Below are 22,966 nucleotides of genomic sequence, written 5' to 3' on the forward strand. Positions count from 1 at the left end.
CCAGTTAACTTTATTAACTAGCCACACTCACATCTATAAAACAGATATTCATAAAGTATATCTAAGTTGGTACAGGTAGTCCCCAACTTGCAAGGTTCAATCACCATTTGAAGCTACAATGGCACGGAAAAAAGTGACTTATCACCTTTTTTCACACTTGCAACTGTTGCACCATTCCCATTGGCAACTGATTCGTATTTGTGAGAGTTACAGTGTCCTGGGGTCATGTGATCACCATTTGTGATCTTCGGACCAGCAAAGTCAATGGGGAAGTCAGATTCAATTAACAACTGTGTTACTTTCCGTGATTCACTTAACTGCAGCAAGTAAAGTTGTAAAATGGGGCAAAATTAACTGTCTTGCTTAGCAACAGAAATTTTGGCCTAATTGTGGTCGTAAGTCGAGGACTACTTGTAATTGAATAGAATCAATAAACAGCACCAGAAATATATGTTATTAATATTATACATGTGCATATTATTCCAAATATTTAGGAGTTAGGTAATAGCCATATAGTCTTGAAATTGTGCATATTGCATAGCATACAAATCAATTTAGTTTTTACATCCAACTAGAAAATGAACTAATCCCCCTTCCAAAGATAGGTATCTTTTTGCCAAATCTAGATGACTGCAATATACTCATTTTAATGTTTTGAATTCCTCTGAACAATTTGCAGTCCCATACAGAAGAATTTCCAGGAGTTTCACTGCTCATGATTTTCTAGGATATAGAAATGTAGTTGACGGCATATGCTCATCAGCTAGCAAGTTTTTTACAAACCAAATTTAATTTCAGGTTCTAAACCTCTGAAAAATACAAATGCCTAATTTTTAGAATCTTTTTAAGTGTAGGAAGCACTGTCATATTTAACAGGAATTTGTTTTTTGTCTGGGATGTATTAAGCAGCGATAAGCTGTCTAATTCAGAGGATTGCCAACATTGGCAGATTTTGACTTCCAGTAGCTTACGATATACAATTGGTTCATACTGAGCCAATATATTGTAGGTGTGGAAATCAGGTATTTGATTCAGAAATCAATTTGCAACATTTTGTGTGTCCCATTTAGAAATAATTAAGATGGTGACTTGAAAACCCTGTGATGCTATAAGCAATGCTTTAGTCTGAAAGATCTGAAGGACACTAGATTAGGGAAGACTGAAATAAAGCATAAAAATAAGGATGGAACTCCTGGGGTCCCTTTTGAATGTGCATAAATAGAATCCCAAGTTAGTTTTTGGACTGAATAGAATGAACGCACCAATAAGGTGATCATCACTTTTAATCAGTGATTCGAAGTAGTAGCTGAATTGTATCTAAATACGCCATTTTATTGGTGATTACTACATCCATTAATGTATATGTATTCTTCACGCTGTGTGACTGTACAGTAAATTAGCTTTGTTGTGGCCCACGGGCGGCCAGCAGAGCTGGCAGCAGCTGGACAGTGAGGAGGTTGGGGAGGAACATGGGCCTGTCCTGGGGGCTGAAGAAAGTTCAGACAAGGGCTCTATGTCGGAGGCAGAGAGGGAGATAGGCAGCAGTGAGGCAGAGGAGCAGCTGGAGCCTGTTCCCAGTGTGCGCATGGGCAGAGCTGTAGAAGACAAGAACAACTAAGAAAGGAGGGTCGACTAGGGAGTAAAGCCACACCTTGGAGGTGATTGGCCCCTCCCATAGGAAACAAAAGAGGAGCGAACAAGGAGTGGGCTTTTGCAGGAAAAATGTTGTTCCTTCGATCCTTTCAAGAGTGGAAAGTTGTTTGTGACTATAAGAAACTCTGTGCCAAGTGTTGCCTTGCCCTGCATTTGGCAACTAGTTATCTGGCAACTCACCAAGGAAGATAAGGTTCGTGTTGATAAATATTCCTCTGAAAGACTGTTTGCTTAGCCTTGCTGACTGTGAATGAAAGGAATTCACGGTCGTCTAAATAAAAGAGGTTTTGCCAGGACCAAGACTCTGTTTCATGCTTGTTAAGGAAGCCTAGGTCAGAATAAGCCCGGAGAAAGGCAGAATTGCCCGAAACAGGGTTTTTTCTAGGACATAGGGCAAATGGCTGTTAACTAAGAGTGGTTGAGTGCAAATAAACTGCACAGGGTTGGACATAAGCTATTACTACTCTGATCTAGTTGTTATGTAGCTACTTGTAATTTTGGTGAAATACATCCACATCTAAACAATGTAACTTAGAAAGATAGAGTTAAGGAGCTATATATATATATACACAAGAATAAGATTCTATTCATGCATAGATTGGGAAGCAATGCAATGTCTCAAAATGTTTATCAAGAAAGGCAAAGGTTAATTGTTCCTGTAATTATTTATTTCGGTAGCTTAATCAATGATGTATTTGCTTCCTGCTTTTCCCCCCAAACACTGAAAAGCTTTTGCTCCCAGACGTGGCCTTATGGTCTCAATTATCCCTACTAAATGAAATGGGAAGAGGAAAGTAATTTTAATAGCAGAAGTTTCTCTGGTTATATTCAGAACAGTAGTTAACCCTTTAAAGAATACTTTCAAATAAGAAAAGCACACACAGAGCAAAACAGTATTTATTGTGGCCATGTCTTAGGTACAGGTTTGTGATATTGCACATTGTTCACCTGTGTAAAAAAATTAAAAACACTTTCTCCTAAAGGTATCTATACATTTCATGTGCTACAACAGGGAAGGCACACTCCGGGTCCAAAAACTGTCCATAAAAATGTTGAAGTTCACTTATATTATATGGCAGTTAAAACCTTGCTAATAACTTAAGCAAACTGTGTAAACAACATGTTACTTTCTAGAGCAGCGTTATGCAATTATGGCTCCATACGGACTCAGGAATTCTGGGAATTGAAGTCCACAAGTCGTAAAGGGCCATAAATTCTCACCCCTGTTCTAGAGCACAATAAGCTACTAAGCTCTTATAAAGAGCAAAGAAAAAAAACTACATTATACGAACATAATGGATATATAGGGCTACTTCACACAATTCTATATTTAGTGAAAAATATTAGTATTGCTTTGACTGTCATCTTCACTCTAAATTTTTATGTTGGTGTGAAGGACTTCCGCCATCCTTTTTGGTTGCTTGAGATTTTTTTCTTCCATCCGAATCCATGCCATTTCCTTTTTCTTTCTCCTCCAAGAGAGAACTCATGGAGTGATTCTTGCTTTCTAATGCAAACTTCAAAGAGCTGTAAAATCTAGAGACAATGATTTAAATATGTTTCAGGTTGGCAGTTCCATTCATTGGCTTGCATAAAGCAGCTCAGGAACACTAATAACAAAATTAATTAATGCAATGCCACAGGAGAATCACAGAGTTTTCTCAACTGATTAGCGAGAGGCTAAAATAGCATGACATTGATATACTGTATTTATTAAATTCCTACCCTACCCTTCCTATTCCTACATAAGACTCTGGGCATGGCACAACATCACCTGTAAAATATCTACAGTATAATAAATAAAACCTCTAGAATACAGAAGACTAATGATCAAAAGCAACCAAATATATGACCTTAAAATGGAGCAGTGCACAGGAAAAAAAATTCACAGGATGACATCATCTGAATTAAACCTACGCAAGAAGATATGGTTTAATGTGGTGTTTATATGATGAATGCAAAATACAATCGTTTAATGGGATTGTTTGTCCTGTGCTGTTGTCTTAAAAGCAAAGCAAAGCAAAGATGAAACCTTACTAAAGAGATTCTTACAATGGTTACTCATTAAACCTATCCACCCTGAATTCCTTCCAAATCACTACACATGGATCAGCACGGTAAATATGTATGTATATGTGTACGCAACAAATCTTGTATTGAATATATGAACTTTTTTATCCAACCTTTATTATTTTATATAAATAACACAAGGTGGAAAAAATAGCTAATACTCCTTCCTCCTCCTATTTTCCCCGTAACAACCTTGTGAGGTGTGTTTTGCTGAGAAAGTGATTGGTTCAAGATCAGCCAGTTGGCTTCATGCCTAAAGCAAAACTACAACTCATAATCTCCTGGTTTCTAGGCCAACACCTTGAGCAGTGCACTGCTAACAAACCTGTTAATTCTCTTCCAATTTTCTTCCATCTTCCGATTAGCAACTTGAACCACAAAGTCAACATATTCTTCACTGACCATTAGTCTTCCTTTCTGAGTTAGTGGAACTTCTAAGCAGTGAGTACTTCGGACAGCCTATAATGATGTAAAAGGAGAAACATACATCTTAACCAGCTTTTATTAAATCTTATAAAAGATGTATACATTTTTGAATTTTGTTATCAAAAACTTGCAACTTGTTGCTAAATGAAGGATTACGATCAGCTGAGGATGGGCAGACAGAAATATTATTTTTCAGTGTTAGGAACCCTGTAATTATAATCTTGATTCGCAGGTATAGGTGTGTTTTCTGTTTATGGCCTGATTCTCTAAAGGTATAAATGGAAAGACAGGTCAATGGAGTCAAGGCTTAAAGGTGTTTAAAAATAAGGCTGAATGGTTTCTTATATGTGACACAATCAGTTTTTGTTGTTTAATGTTTCCCCTTTTTTGCCTTTTTTTCTTTCTTTCCTTTTTGGGGTTTTTCCTTCTGTTTTTTTCCCTTGTATATTAAAGCCACAAATATATATTTTTAAGAAGTCTGACATGGAAACAGTTCTCGGCATAGGCAAGTTTCTTAAAGAAAACTTAATCTTGTGGGGCCTTTAATAGAAAAAGCGTGACGTGACAAAGGTAGGTGTCTACATTTCTTTTGTAAAGTACAACTCAATTTGTAGTAATTACTGTTGCTTCCCTCCGGGAGGAGGTTTCAAAGTATTTCTAGCAGGACTACCAGATTCTGTAACAGCTTTGATTCCTATGCCATCTGTCTGGTAAACTCGCAAAATTTGTTTTTCTCGCCATGTACATGTATGCATCCGAACTAGACTGTGTTGTTTGTCTGTGTCATACAATGTATATGGGCATATGCATAATTACGTATGTATGTATGCTTGTATTTCGTCATGTTTATGTAGTATACATTGGAGATAGTGACCCTTTGAGAGCTGTATGCAACGGAATTTCATTTTAATGTATGCCGATTAGTGTACATTCAAAATGACAAAGTTATTCTAAATGTAAGTCTTATCAAATATTTCACATTGCTTCCATCAACCCGGCTGAAATTGTCTATCTTGGTGATTAATATATGACTGCCTTGGAAAGTGGCTGAGGCTGTTGGTTGTACTCAAGATCTGACTTAAAGCTTTTAAGTTTTAAAAGTGATTCAACCTACTGATTACAACATGTACATGTCATCTTATATTGGGACAAGATCAAGTCCCTGTCATCTGGGAGTCAGTGATAGCCATGCATTTACTTTCACATAGAGATGCTGGTTCACTTTGATGCGGCCTGTATGCAGCTACACCCCAGTGGTTTTTTCAGGAGGAGCTGCAAATATCCCTTTGATCAAAGTAGAAAAAAACAACATACCATCATAATTTTTCCTTTCCGGCTAACGGTTATACCAGAGTTTCGGAACCCAGCTTCTATAGCCACGGTGTGCTATAAAAATGAAACCAAACAGTTGACATAAACGAAGTATCTAAGTCAGGGGTGTCCAAACTTGGGAACTTTAAGACTTGTGGACTTCAACTCCCAGAATTCCCCAGCCAGCATGGCTGGCTGGGGAATTCTGGGAGTTGAAGTCCGCAAGTCTTAAAGTTCCCAAGTTTGGGCACCCCTGATCTAAGTGCTAAAATATAAAACAGTGAAACAAAATGTATTTTCAAATACTGATTTTTCTCCTAAATATTTACAGAAATATAGGTTATTTGTTACATCTGAGTCCAAACAGTAGATTTTGTTTTGCCAGAGTATTACAGGTAGTTCTCATTTAGCAATCACAATTATGGTTGCTATCTTGGCTGTCAAGTGAAGCAGTCACTAAGTGAAATCAGAACTGTGCTTATGAACTTACTTCAGTTTTCCTTTGCTTTGTAGACCTGCAAAAGTCATAAATGAAAGGATTGATCCTGAGATTATTACTGCTGTGATGAACTGTCTGAGGTAAAAAGGCAGTTACCTATGCGAGGACTACATGTATAGCAGAAGGAAGTATTTCAAAAAGTACATAATTGTAAAATGTTCATAGTAACAGACCTGTAGCAATGTGAACCCATGTTATAAAGCAGAAAAATCGAAGCAAACATTAGGGCACAATTACAGCCAAATGTGAAGAATCATGGGGTCTTAAAAGCAGTTTATAACTTAGAATGGACAACACTGTCAATCAGAGACAAATTGCTTAAAGAGCTGTGCAAAACATTTTGAAGTGCAAATATTCCAACTTTAGAATACTGGAAGTGTTTTCACCTCACAACTGGCCATTCTGATTTCTATTTTCCAATCAGAGCAATCCTTTTAAAGGTTGGGATACTGTCAGTCAGATTGGAATAGCTTAAATTGTTTCTGGTGAGGTTGGCATAAAATGTTTTGGGGTTCAAACATTTTGATCTCTAAAAATGTTCATACATCTAATCTCTCCCTTTTTCTGAATTCTGTTTAGATTATCTACTGTACAGCATAGTAAAACCGTGAGAAGACCTAAATTTGCTGATGTGAATCAAAATAATTAAAAGGCGCTTACAATAGTTCCTTACTGATACAAGCTCATTGGCAAAATCCAGGATTCATGAATTATTACATAATTTGATGATAGCCATGAAATCAATGTCAGCCATATAAAACTGTACTTCTGAAATTCTCATTCTACCTCATAATCCCAACAAAACAAGCTTTCGCTTATGAACGTGGTATTTATAGAAACAATAGAGATGCTGTTTCCTCCACCAGCATTTTCACAGCCCCAGTTATTTAACACACAATGCTTCTGACATAGGTAGTCCTGAACTTTTAACCACTTGTTTAATGAGCAAAGTTTCAAAGGCAGTGGAAAATGTGACTTATGACTGGTCCTCATACTTTACAGCCATTGCAGCATAGGTCATGGTCATGTGATCAAAATTCAGATGCTTAGCAACATCAATTAACAACAGAAATTCTGGCCCCAATTGTGACCACAAGTAGAGGATTACTTGCAATGCCTTCAAGTGTGAGAACTGGGAGGAATCAAGCATTACTTATGTAACAATAACAGTGTTTTAAGCACAATGCTTTACCAGAAGTTGTGCATCTTCCAGGTCTTGACATTGCACATGGAGAACGAATGGTTCAAATTTGAAGATGGCATCAGCCGCAGCCTTCTGCAAGGCGGTAAGCTAAGAAAGAGCAAAGGGTTAATATCAACGCTACATCTGTTAGCAATAAAATGTAAGTAGCTTATTTAGCATCTAAAAACAGTGCATGACAGAAGCTGATTCGACGTGCTAATTAAAATACATTTCGACATGTTGTAATACTCATATGCTCTGCCTGATATATGTTCTGCTTGTTTTTATTCACTTTGGTACAACATTTTGCTGGGATTTAAGATTGTGCGCTGATGGTTTCTAAAAGTTTTAGAAATCTTGATATAACCACAATCCTAAGGTCTGCACACCAGTTTTCAGAAAAGCTTCTAATCAAATCTGGCCTATCAGTTTCCAGATGTCATTCAAATAATATTTTGAAAAATAATAAACTCCATCTAGCTACAAGATCTGCAATAGGGGAAAAATAGTGCACATTTACTAAAGTGATAAATGCACATTTTTAGAGAATACTTCAAAACATTCCTGATCCCAAAAGTTTTATTATTTTCTGCAGAGATCTTATCCACATGTTGACCAATTTAACCTTGTAAAACTGGTATTTGGAAGAAAATAAATACTTCAAAGCATTTTTTCCCTATGAACACTTTCATTCAATAAAATTTTATCTTCTCTTTAGATCACAACATCCTAGAACCATGATGGCGAACCTATGGCATACATACCCGAAGTGGCACACAGAGCCATATTGCCTGGCATATGCATCGCCCGCTCCTCTTCCGGATTTCTAGTGCGCATGCGATGATCAGCTGGCCTTCGTGCGTGCGGCAGTGCTAGAAACTGGAAACCATTTTCCGGTGTGAGCATGCGTGTCGGCCAACTGATCGTTATGGGTACATGTAACCGGAATTACAGCTCGTTGGCATTCATGCGCCCGCCAGAAACCGGAAGGGCATTTTTCGGCAAGAACATGCCCCCTTGGCAGATCCTCTTCCGGGTTGCATCCCAGACGAGCGTGTGACTGCACTCCCTTTTCAGCACTCGATGCCAAAAAGGTTCGCCATCCACTGTCCCAGAATGTTAGATTGGAGAACAGTTTGGAGATCATCTAGTCTAACCCCCTAATAAGGGCCGGAACCCACTTCTATGGCATCCCTGAGATCATCACCTCCAAAAGTAGGCATTTTCCAGGTCTTGTAGTGAAGTTATTTTTTTCCCCTTAGCATTTAACCAGATTCTATTTCTCTGTAGTATAAACAATGTTCTGGAGCCATTTTGAAGAATTCTGTCTCATCTTCTGTATTTCAGCCCTTCAGATTTTGAAAACGATCTATTATGTTGCCCCTCTATCTTGTTTTCTCCAAGCTAAACCACCTAACACCTTCTCCGTTCCTTGTACATTTTCCCTCCAGGTCTCTGATAATCTTTGTTATTTTTCTCTGGATGTACTCCAGTTCATCAAACTTTAAAAAAATGTTTTTATTAAAAGATTTCACATACATAACAAGTAGTACATTCAAAGAAAAAGATATAGTGAATGTGAAAGAAGAAGAAAAGAAGAAAGGAAAGGAAAACGGATTGGTGAACTGGACTATTTCTTTTAATCATATTACAGTTGGTTGGTGAAGTCTAAGACTACATTTGAATTTTCTGCAGCTGTTAACTTTTATTCCGCTTGTGATCCATAAAGACATCAAATTCCTTTTCACGTGCACTTCTGCCCTCACATAGTTCCTTTCTTTCAGAAGCCTGCAATTTTTATTTACAGGGGAAAAAAAATCTTATTAGGGCTTTAAAACCAGTCTGTCCGTATTTCTAGAAATCATCACCAAAATGTTTAAAATTTTGAAATTATTAAGGGGATTTGATTGGCTGATATAGTCAGCTCCTTAGATACCCTTAGATTTAAGATGTGAGTTAAAAAACTACAATGGAAAAAGCAGCAGAAAGCCAGTCATGTCTATCATCTATTGAATGACTCCTACCACTCTATAAAAAATACAATAATTCCATTTACTATGATCAATAAAGACCAGCATCAGCCACAAATGTAAGACAATGTTATGGAAGAGCAGATTCCTTTCCTTACTTATTTTGTTATGTAACTATAATTAGAGAATCTTGGAGATTCTTACAATATTGTTAGCATGCAGAAATACTAATTTGAAAACTTGTGTAATAATGCATTGACTCTTACCACGTCTTTTGTACTACATAATTGGTGGGTCACCATAAGCCAAGTACAGCTTTGCTTCTGTATTTCAAAGCCAGCAGTACCCTAATTAAGAAAAAAAAAAACCACACATAGTACAAATCTTTTAGGCAGAGAAACATGCTCAGAACTGCTTGCCTGTATTCCCAACTTTCCAACATTAAAACACCAAAATTTCCCAGCATGCTAAACAGAAGAAGAAAAAGTTAAGGAGGATAGGGGGAATTAAATGTAGCCAATGAATCAGTTTCAAGCCACATATCTGACTAGTTAAACGAAAAGAAGTAAGAAGGCATATTTCTGGGGATCATATCACGTTTATCTCTGATAGAAAATGTCTTGAAGGGATTGAAGCAGTGGCACTTATATCTGTGAATAAGGCATACAGGTAGTCCTCAACCTATGACCATAATTGAGCCCAAATTTCTGTTGTTAGGTAAAACATTTGTTAAATGAATTTTGCCCCATTTTACAACCTTATTGTCCAGTTGTTAAGTGAATCACTACAGTTGTTAAGTTAGTGGCACAGTTGTTAAGTGAATCTGGCTTCCCCATTGATTTTACTTGCCAGAAAGTTGCCAAAGGGGACCCCTTTGACCCCAGGACACAGCAACCATCATGAACCAGTTGCCAAGGGTCCAAATTTTGATCTCATAACCTTAGGAACACTTCAACAGTCATATGTGTGAAAAATGGCCATAAGTCACTTTTCAATGCCATTGTAACCTTGAACAGTCACTAAATGAACTGTTGTAAGTCAAGGAGTACCTGTATCTTGCCATTATATTTCAAAAGGGGAACAGATTGGGACATAAATACTTCAATACAACAGAGATGAAACCTGAAGTATCTCTAGTTAGTAAATAAATGTTTCAGATGCCATTTTCTTTTAAGAGGGATTCTGAAGTGTTGACTCAGCCTTCCAAGGTTGGTAACATGAGGACCCAGATTGTTGGGGGCAAAATGCTGACTCTGTAAACTGCTTAGGAAGGGCTGTAAAGCAGTATATAAGTATAATTACTATATATAAGTATATAAGTATAATTGCTATTATTGCTATTATCCAAACATTCTCACTTAACCTGGAGAAGAATTCTGGATAACTGGCCAGTTTGGTTAAGGCACCAGGCTAGAAACAGATTATACATGAATTCTAGTCCTGCCTTAGGCACAAAGGCAGCTTGTGTGTGTGTGTGTGTGTGTGTGTGTGTGTGTGTGTGTGTGTGTGTATACACGCATGTGTGCGTGTGTCCTGGGCCAGTCCCTCTCTCAGCCCTAGAAAGGAGGCAATGGCAAACCACTTCTGAAAATTTTGCCAAGCAAATTCAGGAAACCAGACCAGCAGTCGCTCGCGTGTCAATGCTAACACAGAGACATCATACACACAAAGGGAATTTTGCACCTATGGGAACATTTCAGGGGAAATCTGCCCAAAGGTGGCTTTTAAAGTGTTGATTCCCTGAGCTGCTTCTTCCATTCCAACAATCTTGAGAGAGGAATGAAGTTCTCATAGCAGAGCGGGAATGGCAAAAATGCCTTCCGCGATGAACACGTGTGTGAGTGTGTGTTTTCCTTCAGCCCCCGATTTGTTGCAGGTCAGGGCTTCCAGACTTTGGGGGCTGCAGAGGGCAGCAACAACTTTGTAGGTGTCAACATTAGAATAGAACAACAGAATTGGAAGGGACCTTGGAGGTCTTCTAGTCCAACGCCCTGCTTACGCAGGAAACCCTACACCACTTCAGACAAATGGCTATCCAACATCTTCTAAAAGACTTCCAGTGTTGGGGCATTCACAACTTCTGGAGGCAAGATGTTCCACTGATTAATTGTTCTAACTGTCAGGAAATTTTTCCTTAGTTCTAAGTTGCTTCTCTCCTTGATTAGTTTCCACCCATTGCTTCTTGTTCTACCCTCAGGTGCCTTGGGGAATAGCTTGACTCCCTCTTTTTTGTGGCAACCCCTGAGATAGCTATCATGTCTCCCCTAGTCATTCTTTCTCTTAAGCTAGACATACCCAGTTCCTGCAACCGTTCTTCATGTTTTAGTCTCCAGTCCCCTAATCATCTTTGTTGCTCTTCTCTGCACTCTTGTGTCGTCCTAAAGGTCGCGCGGAGCTTCGCATGGGGCAGAGCCTTAACCCAGCGAAGGGCTGACCCTAAAACAGCGCTTTCACACCCAAAGAAATTGATTTGGTCAAGGTCACAACCCTCGTGGGGGATCCAGAGGAGGAGGGAGCGATTCCACCCAAACCTCAGCTCGGCTCCAGATCTGCGATGCGCAGCCGAGGCCGAAGGCGGGCTTACCGCAGCAGGAGCGGCGGCCGGAGGCTGTTCCAGCACCACCACGCGCCCCGAACACGAACTGGTGGTGCAGAAAGTCTCGCGGACATTCAGGAGCCGGACGATCTCCTCGATAGGCTCGTCCACGCTGCCCTTGCGGCTCGCGTCCGCGCGCGATAGCCGCTGCTCTTTCCAGCGTTTGAAATCGGCCATCAACAACAGCAGCAGGGGCGGTGTCGGAGGCTCTTTTTGCCTTCCCGCCCCCAGACGGCAACAATGGCGGCCTTCATGGGACCGGTCTGTGGGAGGCGCCATCTTAGCCCTTACGGCGTCTCATTTGGGGCAAACTTATTTCCTCAAGCCCCGGGCCCTCGGAAGTAAACGCCCGATGACCCCTTCTGATCAGATAAATATTTTTTTTTTTTCGGGCTTCACCCTCCTTCTGTATTTTCGTAGAAGCGAAGACCCCGCGCGGAGATTTCTCGGCTTGCTCAAGGACACAAGGCGACGGTGAGTCGAGAGATACAAAATTATACCCTCGATTTGTAGCCCCCACTTGTCTGACTGAGCACCTACTGCTTCCTCTTCCTGTTTTTCCCCGGGCCAATCTTTGAAATGGGTCGGGCTGATAGATGTCTCTATGGCTGAGGGTGAAATAGATTCCGGGTGTTTCTGATGCCATTCTAACGCCCTTAATCTAGTGTTTTTCATCCTTGCAACTTTAAGATGTGTGGACTTCAACTCCCAGAATTCTGCAGCCAGCGTTGCTGGCCTTAGAATTCTGGGAGTTGAAGTCCAAGCATAAAGTTGCTCAGGGTGGAAAAACACTAGTCTTAAACCACTAGATCACTTTGAGTTTTTCACGTCAGCAAAACTCTGAAAAAAGGCAACATAATGCTTTTTTTTTTTTTTACTGTACCCAGAAAAGTATATGGACATATCCATTAAGTCACCAGAAGCTGAAATCAAGAGTGGCTTCACTATCCTCATCCCACACTTGAGGATCTACAATACGCTTCTGTTAGACAAGAGAAGGCTGGACCAGATGACTGTTTAGTATAGCTGGGAAACCAGGGTGGTTGTCTTTTTTTTAGTTGTTTAAATTGTTACATCAGTTGAGCTGACTGGAATTGCAGTCCTGCAAACATCAGGAGACCACCTGTCCTTGGCCAAAGGGCAGTCATTCATATTGTGTAATAGCAATGAGTCTGAGAGGTTTTGTGGCAGACATTCCAGATCAATAAACTGCAGGGGGAAATGTTCACATCAGAACTAAGTCTTATTTTGTTCTCGGATTATAACAGGATTGAAATATAATATTTCCTTTTTTAAAAATTGGATTTTCAGACCACCCAATTCCAGAAAGTCTCTAAGCAGCTCACAGTCTTTTAAAAAACATCCCTAATTTAAAAGAGGCATGACTGCCTGAATAAAACTCCATAAATGACATCCAGAAAAATTGCAGTTTTTAATGGTGGTTGCGTAAGTAAGAAGAAATCTGCACTGAGTGGTACCACAGTACCACTTTATTTAAATTCTGACTTTAAAAAGGATTGCTAGATTTGTTATGAGGAAAAGCAGGTATCCACTGCATGGCAGCAGAGAGATGTCAAAACTAAATATTTGCAGTCATCATATGGGCATCCAGATTTCTAGTAAGTGTGGATTTGATAGCCATAGGAAAGAGGATAGGGATACAATTCCTGAAATCTTATTTTGGAATAGGTTCCATTTAAACACTTTTTGGACAAATGCTCATGCAGTACAAGAGACAAATAATTTAAAACCAGTTTACTAGCATTGGAAGCTTGCACTAGCCAAAATAGGTGTGATCTCTTCCAAAACAGAAGGGATCATGTTTTCACATTCCTGTGCAATCTTTAAAAGCATATTTGATGGCTGATTTGACCCAAGAGTTCTATAGTCCTGCTAACTTCATGGCAGTTCAAATAGTTCAGAGATAAAGAAGGACAACACAGAAATTCAAAGACTCTGATGACCAATATGTTACATGTTTAGGATTTCGAATAATTACTGTCCTTGCAAATCATTTTCCATCTATGTTTCCTTTTCATGCCAGGAGCACGAAGATTCTATGAATTATCAACAGTACTACATTATTTAAGTTATCCATTATATTATAAAACTTTATTTTGAAATAAAATTTTTTATTCTTGTGCTTTTATTTTACAAAAAAATAGTATCTATTAAAATTTGTTGATTGTGTCAGAAATGGCAAAAAAATATAATTTGCTTTGATTAAATGTACTGAATAGTCTTTTAATGGACAAAATTCTTTTTTTCTAAGAGTGTAATAGGCAACTCCTGTAGATCACTCTTCTTTTATTAACCAATGATGCTAGGAATGGTTAGTGGAAAAAGAAGAAGGAACAAGCAAAGGATGCACTGACTTGATAATATCAAAACTGATACAAAGATGAACATCCCAACAACTGAAAGAAGCTGTGCTTGACAGGATAGCATGGAGAGCACTTACCTATAAAGTTGGCAAGAGTCAGACATGACTAAATGGTTATGGCACCCTTTTTGCCATCGCTTGCCAAAAGCAGGGGGAGCACGGGGGGGTCATGTGGGTGTGTGTCCTCCCCCCACGATGTGTGTGTGACCCTCCCCCACGCATGGGCATGCAACCCCTCTGCCCTCCTTTTGGCACGCGATGGCACGGTGGACCCGTTTTTCACCCTCCCCAGGCTCCAGAGGCTTTCTAGGAGCCTTGGAAGGGAGGACGAAAGCGCCCCCCACCCCCCACCACAGGCTCTCCGGAGGTCGGAAACCGTACCCGAACTTCCAGGTTGCCCGTAGGGCTGTTTTTCGCCCTCCGGAGGCTTCAGGAGTTTTCCCCAAAGCCTCCAGGGAGAGAAAAATGGCCCAACGCACAAACCGGAAGTTCAGGAATAGAAAACGGTCGGAAATGAAATCAGTTGGCGGAGCTGACAGGGCAACACCTCGCATGCCCTAAGAAATGGCTCTGTGTGCCACAGGTTCGCCATCACGGGTATAAATGATATGATGCAACAAAATATGACCAAGTGAATTCAATTTGCAACATTCAGTTTGTGCAAACCAGGATTTTCTACACTTGGAGTAAATATCGATTTGCAGTCATACAATGTCAAGAAAAGGTAAAGCTGCTTTAACGTGCTTTATACATGTACTAGGTTCATACTCCCATGTACCTCAAATCAGTTTTTAGAGATTGAATCTAAAACACTGCAAGGCCCTATGTTTCTTCATTTGTCAAGCACTGTTAGCTGTTTGCCTAAAGAGGAAGAAAGATTTTCTCTCTGTAGATGAACATTTGGATGGAATTTGAGCAGAACTCAGCATACTGTATAGTAATCATGCTATGTTATGACAAGTATTATTAGACTCCAGGTATGCCTTTGTTTTCTTTACCCCAAAGGGGAAGAAAAAGGTGCCAATTATTTGCATATCAGATCAAAGACACTGATGTCCTGATTTGAATGTTTGTTGATTTTGCCTTCCCTGAGATTTTATTGGCATCAGAATCTTTGAATCTGTGTTGTATTTTGATTCTACCCTTCCAGGAGGTCAGAAGCTCAAGGTAACACATGTTGTATTCCCCTTCTGGTTATTTTCACAATTCCGTAAGGCAGGTCAGACTGTGTAGTAATTTCCTTGGGAGTTTCATGGTTCAGTAGAGACTCACCAGTCGTAATCTAGGACTCTGTTCCTTTGCAAAATCCCGTTAACTTCGCAATGCAGTAAATCATTCAGAAAATGTGATATATTTGTTTATACATATTTTGCTATGTTTGATTCAAGATTTCTTCACATTGTGGTTGGAATCTTATCCTCCTAGGGATAAAAATCAGATGGGAGATATAAAATAGAACAGGAAGAAATGGATAGAGAACCACTGACTTAAATTCAGGTGAAGAGCAAGTGATTTGATTCCCTTTGAAGTGAAAAAGGCAGCAGATATTCAGATACTGTAGTTTTTATATCTCTGCATTTTCAGGTTGTCATGACAACAGGAAGAAATTTGATGAGAGCCATAAAAGTGTTTGAATTTGGTGGGCCTGAAGTGCTCAAACTGCAGCTAGATACGTTAGTGCCGGTTCCAAAAGAAAACCAGGTAAAATAAAGAACATGCAATATTGGCTGCTTCTGCTACTGTTGCTACTACTGATGCTACTCTTAAACACGAGGTCCTGCTCAGATAATGCAAAATGAGCTTGAATAAAACTTGATACAAATAATTTCATTTCGGAAAATAAAACAGTGAAAACGATTGCAGTTGCACCTTAATTGGAACCCAGCATTTGTGTTTGGATAATTGAAATTGACATCAACGATGTGGAACATAATCCTGCACTGTTTCGTCAACAGTCGAGGTGGATATGTATGTGCATTCACCATTAGTAAGAAGTCAGCAAGGAAATAGGTTGATTAATGATTCTGGGGTGGGTGGGAGGACATTTCTCCAAGTCATCTTGCTCATGACTGACCCATCCATGTAGATGCTGAAAATTATGATTTAATGGCTTCTGGAGGGAGCCAAATCAAGGATGACTTAACTTAACTTAACTTTATTGGATTTCTAGACCGCCCCTCTATCAAAAGAGACTCGGGGCGGTGTACAGTCATATTAAAATAGTTGAACAGTAAATATACATGTTATAAGTATACAATAAGTAAATTAAACATAGGACTGGAGGAGGTAGTAGAAGTTCCCTGTACAATTTAGTTAAGTTAGATTAATTTTTTTAAAAAAAGTTTAAAAAGTTAAAAACATTAACCTTAAAAGCTATCCCAGATAAAATATCCGCCAGGAGGTAAGAGTAGAACTATAAGTGGGCCAGGCTGGCTAGTCGGAACAGGTGAGTCTTAAGTTTTTGTCGGAAGGAGCGGAAGTCGGTAGTAGTTCTAATATCGGGGGGGAGGTCATTCCAGAGGGTTGGGCCCATCACAGAGAAGGCTCTACTCCTAGGCGCCGCCCGTTGGCATTGCTTGGTGGACGGCACCCGGAGGAGTCCCTCCCTGTGTGAGCGAATTGGTCGCAGGGATGTATGTGGTAGAATGCGATCCCGCAGGTAACTAGGCCCTGTGCCATGGAGCGCTTTGAAGATGGTGATCAACACCTTGAAACGCACCCGAAAAACCACAGGTAGCCAGTGCAGCTCGCGCAGGAAAGGTGTTATGTGGGAGTACCTAGTACTCCCCATGATGGCCCGCGCGGCCGCATTCTGAACTAGCTGTAGTCTTCGGGTACATCTCAAGGGGAGCCCCATGTAGAGAGCATTGCAGTAGTCCAGACGAGACGTCACCAGCGCATGGGTGACTGTGCGTAAGGCATCCCGGTCCAATAGGGGGCGCAATTGGCGCACCAGGCGAACCTGGTGGAACGCCCCCCTTGCCACGGCTGCCACATGGTCATCCATCGACAGCCGGGCATCTAGGAGGACGCCCAAATTGCGCGCCCGTTCCACAGGGGGCAGTTGTTCGCCCCCTATGGCCAGTGATGGAATCAACTGGTTGAACCAAGGCGTCGGTAACCACAGCCACTCAGTCTTGGAGGGGTTAAGCTTGAGTCTGTTGTCCACCATCCAGACCCGGACTGCAAATTTATCTCTGATCTGAGAAACCCGAGATTGCGAGGTTACACGCTTAGACAAGTATCCCCCTTCCTTTCGAACTAGGTTGTGAGACATATTTTTTTCTCCTTCAGGTTCTCATCAAAGTTCATGCATGTGGGATTAACCCAGTAGACACCTATATTCGTTCTGGATCTTATAAAAGGAAACCATCTTTACCATATACACCAGGTACAGATGTAGCTGGAGTGGTAGAAGAAGTTGGAGAACATGTGACTGCTTTTAAGGTACTGGGTTGCCAGTTGCTCACTTCCTTTCTCTTAATTTTTAGGCCTGGGAAATAAATTCTTATCTGGGCTTTTTGGATTTGATATAGATCCCATCCCTCATTGGATCCCACTTTTGTCATTTTGCTGACATGTTTATAGTAATTTAAACATTGTAATCAAAAATTAATACACATTCGAAAAATACAATAACAGAAAGAAAAATAGAAAGTACAGAAAAGAAAAATAGAAAAAAACAAAAAAGGAAAGAAAAATAATATAGTAATGAAAAGGAAAAGAAACACATAAAGAAATGACTTCCCCTTTCATCACAAACCATTTTATTAACTTGTCACCTTCTTTTAAAATACAACAAATCTCTCCTTCCCATATCTCATCTCTTATCTGTAAAAAAAATCCTTAAAGCCTTGTTGTTCAGTTTTGGTCAGCAAAAGTCCATTAAGAGTTATCAGAGATAACAACAAGTCAGCTTAACTTTGATCAAATAAACCAACTTTTTATTTCTTCCCTTTATCAATCTTGATCTCTACATCTGGGTGGCAGTTAAGTCTCTAAATACTGTCTTAGAACTTGATTTTTTTTACCCCCATTTTTTTCCTTTGTCCTTTCTCACAAAATTCTTCAAAACTTTAACAAGTGTCTAAATCCAATATAGGAAAATTATCCAGGTCATTCTTTTGATTTGTGTAAAATCCCTTTTAATTTGTCCAGAGAGGAATTATGTAGAGCTCTGGTTTTATTAAAAGAGTTTTGTACAAACAAATTTTCCCCCTTTTCACCCCCCCTCCACACAATATAAATCTCATACAAATGCTATACCCCCCCAACCCCCCCGCAAAAATTCACATTCAAATATTATACCAAACACTTTACCCCCTCCCCTCCCCCATCTTAAAATAGATTACTCATAACCCCTCTCCTCCCAACAAAAACTATATAAATTACTCTTAAATTAATAATAACACATTGATCATTTTCTAAACTAATTTAGCATCTATAACTCTTAATATAAATTTCTCCTAGCCTAACAATGTTTCATTAGTCCCATCTTCTAATTTATTCATACATATATATTGCCCCACCCTCCACCCTAACCCTCCCCCACCTCCCACACAAACCCACCCCCCTGACTTCCGCTGTATACCACTCTAACAATTCCAAACATCCCATATACTATTTACTCTGATCATCTATCGGTCTAAACATTCTTACCTAAAGGCTAGATAATAACTCCTAGTCTGGTATTTATTCTGTATATAATCAATCCATTTTGCCCATTCCTGTGTGTAATCCTCCTGTTTCTGAGCTTTTAAGAAAGCTGAAATTTTTGCCATTTCAGTGAACCCCGCCACCTTCTGAATCCATTGATCAATTGTCGGCAAAAAATCTTTTTTCCAATATTGCGCAATCAACAACCTAGCTGCTGTAACCATATACAAGGCCAATTTTGTTTCCCCTTTGGTAAAATCCTTAACTATACCCAATAAAAACATTTGTGGAGTGAATTGTATTCTTTTCTTAAATACATTCTGCATAACCCACCATATTTTTATCCAAAAAGCTTTAACCTTGTTACAAGTCCACCATACATGAAAAAAGGTAGCATCTAGACACCCGCATCTCCAACATTTTGGTTGAACATTTGGGTACATGCATGATAATTTTTTAGGATCTAAATACCATCTGTAAAACATTTTATAGAAATTCTCCCTTAAATTCTGTGACTGTGTAAATTTAACATTCTGAACCCATATTTTTTCCCACGTTTCCAACATAACCACTTCACCAAAATTCTGAGCCCATTTAATCATACAATCCTTAACCAATTCACTTTCTGAGTCTCTTTCTAACAGTACATTATATATTCTTTTAACTTGTTTTGGACCAGTCTCTTTTATCTGCTTAATCAGTTCCACTTCTTTATCCATAAAGCCGACCCTGCGATCTTCTTCCCATCTCTTCTGAAGCTGTATGTAATGTAACCAATTTAAAGTAATTCCTTCTTCCAACAGCTGTTCCAAAGTTTTTAACTTCCATTCGCCCCCATCAGCAATAAGCACATCTTTATATAAACAACCCCCGAGTGACTTAATATTCATAATCCCCATGGTGTCTGCAAGATCCAACCAAAGCGGTATTTTATAATCCCAATTGGGCCGGTGCTTCTTCCATATTCTCATCAAGGCACTACGGAGAACATGGTTGTTGAACACTTTATCCACCCTGTCTTCATAAAAAAGATATGCATGCCATCCCAGAACAAGATCATGGCCTTCTATATTGAGCAATTCCATTTTTGTTTTCCCGAACCAATCTGCTACATGCGTTAATACCGCAGCTTCATAATACAATCGAAGGTTTGGGAGTCTGAGGCCGCCTCTTTCACGTGTATCTTGCATAATCTTCATCTTTACTCTCGGTTTTTTCTCCTTCCAAACAAATTTATTTAATGTTGTTTGCCAATTTAACAAGGTTTTATCTGACTTAAGCACCGGAATCATCTGGAATAGAAAGATAAATCTAGGTAGAATGTTCATTTTAATTGCTGAGATCCTTCCAAGCAAAGACAATTGTAACTTTTTCCACGCTTCAAGATCTTTCTGTATCTTTTGCCACAACACTTCATAGTTATTTGAGAAAAGTTTTGTGTTTGATTCTGAAATTTGTATTCCTAAATATTTAACTTTAGAAACTATTTCAAAACCTGCTAAACTTACAAGTCTCTTTCTTTGAGTCTCTGTCATGTTTTTAACCATCATTTTCGTTTTGTTTTGATTTAGTCTAAACCCAGACACCATGCCAAATTCTATTATGATATTTTTCATCTGGATTATTGATTTCAAAGGATGTGAAAGGGTAACAACCGGATCATCGGCGAATGCTCTAGTTCTGTATTCCTTTTGCCTGATAGCTATGCCATCTAAGGATTTTGAGTCCCGAATTGCGTTCAACAAGACTTCCAAAGTTAAAATAAATAACAATGGGGATAATGGGCAACCTTGTCTTGTGCCTTTTTGTATCTCGAAAGTTGTTGACAAATTTCCATTAATAATAAGTTGTGCATTTTGTTGCTGATAAATTGCTCCAATCGCCTGCCGCAATCGTGGTCCCATATCCATCTTTTCCAAAGTCTTGGTTAGAAAGTTCCAATTCACTCGATCGAAGGCCTTCTCTGCATCCAAGAAAACCAGCACTGCAGAGATCTGCTTATTCTTATCAAGATAGTCAATTAAATCTATGAGTTGCCTTACATTCTCCTTCATATGTCTGCCTTCAATAAATCCTGCTTGATCATGATGAATAATCTCTTGAATAACCGGCATCAATCTGTTGGCTAATACTTTAGCAAATATTTTATAATCTGTGTTCAGAAGAGATATCGGCCTGTAATCCTCTGGTTTCTTAGGGCCCTCTTTATCTTTAGGTATCAATGAGATAAAAGCCGCTTTCCACGAGGGAGGTATTTTACCTCCTTGTTGTATATTACAAAATAATTGTGTAAGATATTCAATCATTTCCAGTTGTAAAGTTTTATAATACATTGCAGTCAAACCATCAGTCCCTGGAGCCTTAGCTAATTTAAGTTGATTTATAACTAAAGTGATCTCATCAGCGGTTATAAGACGTTCCAAATTTGCCTTTTGAAGCACAGAAATTTTTGCAACCCTTTTTCCTTCCAAAAAATCATCTATTAACTTGTTCTGTATATTATCCTGTACATATAGCTTAGTATAATAGTCCACAAATGATTTTTTAATCAACTCTTGTTGATATACCATCTTCCCTCGAAACTCAATTTTATCAATAATTCTGTCATTCATATTCCTTCTCAAAGTATATGCTAACCATCTACCAGGTTTATTAGCGTTGGTGAAGGTGTTATGTTTAGCAAATTGCAAATTGGTTGCTGTTTGTTCTGCTATAAGCATCTGAAATTGATCTTTCAACAGCTTTAGCGCCATCTGGAGCGCCTGGTCATTCGGGTTTATTATAAGCAGCTGTTCTTTGCGTTTTATTTCATCTTCCAATTCCATTCTCCTTTTCTGTCTAATTTGTTTGTGTTTAAAGTTCATATGTATCAGGACCCCACGCATATAAGCTTTACTTGCATCCCAAACTATTTCAATGGGAGTGCCCTTATTCATATTAAAACTGAAAAATTCCTTCATGTGTTTTTTAAGTTCATCAACATTTTTTTCATATCTAAATAAATTTTCATTTACTCTCCAAGACCTTCTTGGCCTCATCCCTAATTCAATTTGTAACCACACCGGACTATGATCGCTAAGTGACCTGGCGAAAATCTTGGATTTCTTGGCTTTAGGAAGTAGATCCGGTGTTAACAAAAAGAAATCAATCCTTGAAAAGGATTTATGTCTATCTGAATAGAAAGAAAAATCCATCTCATTTAAATGTTGCGTCCTTCAGACATCTTTTAATTTCAAATCGTCTTGTAAATCAAAAAAAGCCTTTGGTAATTTGGTAGTGAATTTCGTCTTTGTACTCTTGTCTATCTTTGGAGAAATCACTCCATTCCAATCTCCCATTATTAGAATACTCTTAAAGTTCCAGTCTAAAATTTTTAAATGGAGCATCTTATAAAAACTTTCTTGGCATTGGTTAGGAGCATATATTCCTAGCACCAAAATGGAACCGAAGTCTGTATCAAATTGAATTGCTATATATCTACCAGCGTCATCTGCCTCTATAACTTTAGTTGAAAATCTTTTATTTATATATATCACCACACCATTTTTCTTTACCAAATCAGAGGCAGCATAAAATGTTCCCAGTTTTGAATTCACTAAGTACTTCTGGTCTTGCAGCCTAATATGAGTCTCTTGAAGGCAAACAACATCATTATTAAATTGCTTCAAATAATAAAATATTTTTTTCCTTTTTTGTGGGGAGTTCATTCCATTCACATTCCAAGATAATAGCTTAAGCATCTTTAGATCTGGTCTGGAGCGCTGAAAGCATTTGCTGAAGATCTCTCTCCACAAGACCAATCTTCGGCCCTGCTCCTCCCATGGCTCCGGTTTGCTTCTTAGCTTCTTTCTTAGCACATTGTGTTTGAGGGTCGACGCGCTTGTGAGATTCTAACATTTGTCTAGTCGTGGATCTGGTAATACGTTGTTCGACAGGTTTAAATATCGGCATTTCAATGAGAGACTTAGAAGGTCCTTCTTCCAAGAAGGAACACAACAGAGATCCAGAGGGGTCAACTCCACCTACAGCACCCTGCCCCTCCTTCTCTTTTTGTGTCTGCATTCTTTGCTCTTCTGTCTCTTTCTCAAACATCCTCTGCTCTAAAACATCCAAATCTACTGGTGTTGGTGTAGATGTATGTGGGGGGGTTGCATTTTTCTTGAATATTCCATGATAAAAGTCTCTGGCTTTATCTATTGTATTCAGACAGTACCTCACC

At 39.0% G+C, this 22,966-nt stretch overlaps 2 protein-coding genes across 4 annotated transcripts in view; one reads left to right on the top strand and one right to left on the bottom strand.

Moving 5' to 3' along the window:
• Window positions 1-2,532: 2,532 nt before the first annotated feature.
• On the bottom strand, window positions 2,533-12,516 carry TYW3 (tRNA-yW synthesizing protein 3 homolog). 2 transcript variants are annotated; one of them, XM_081946585.1, is made up of 6 exons: window positions 12,108-12,516; window positions 9,379-9,459; window positions 7,152-7,250; window positions 5,464-5,535; window positions 4,049-4,182; window positions 2,533-3,189 (listed from the first exon to the last, which is right to left on the bottom strand). In XM_081946585.1, exons 1-6 carry the CDS (start codon window positions 12,381-12,383, stop codon window positions 3,021-3,023), a joined length of 831 nt encoding a protein of 276 aa, XP_081802711.1. In that variant the 5' UTR covers window positions 12,384-12,516; the 3' UTR covers window positions 2,533-3,020. The 2 variants fall into 2 exon arrangements, with proteins under 2 accessions (XP_081802711.1, XP_081802710.1); XM_081946584.1 differs by having other exon boundaries at window positions 11,697-12,114.
• Window positions 12,050-22,966, top strand: part of CRYZ (crystallin zeta) — a 20,007-nt gene continuing 9,090 nt past the window's right edge. Inside the window, exons 1-3 of one of the 2 annotated variants that reach the window (XM_081946582.1) lie at window positions 12,050-12,182; window positions 15,676-15,792; window positions 17,386-17,538. In XM_081946582.1, coding sequence (XP_081802708.1) covers window positions 15,682-15,792; window positions 17,386-17,538 — 264 coding nt within the window. In that variant the 5' untranslated portion in view covers window positions 12,050-12,182; window positions 15,676-15,681. Of the gene's footprint in view, window positions 12,193-15,673; window positions 15,793-17,385; window positions 17,539-22,966 lie in introns of both variants that reach the window. The other variant, XM_081946583.1, reaches the window with a different exon arrangement.

Source organism: Natrix helvetica, assembly GCF_964273705.1.
Source record: "Natrix helvetica genome assembly, chromosome: 3".
Classification (NCBI taxonomy): Eukaryota; Metazoa; Chordata; class Lepidosauria; order Squamata; family Natricidae; genus Natrix; species Natrix helvetica.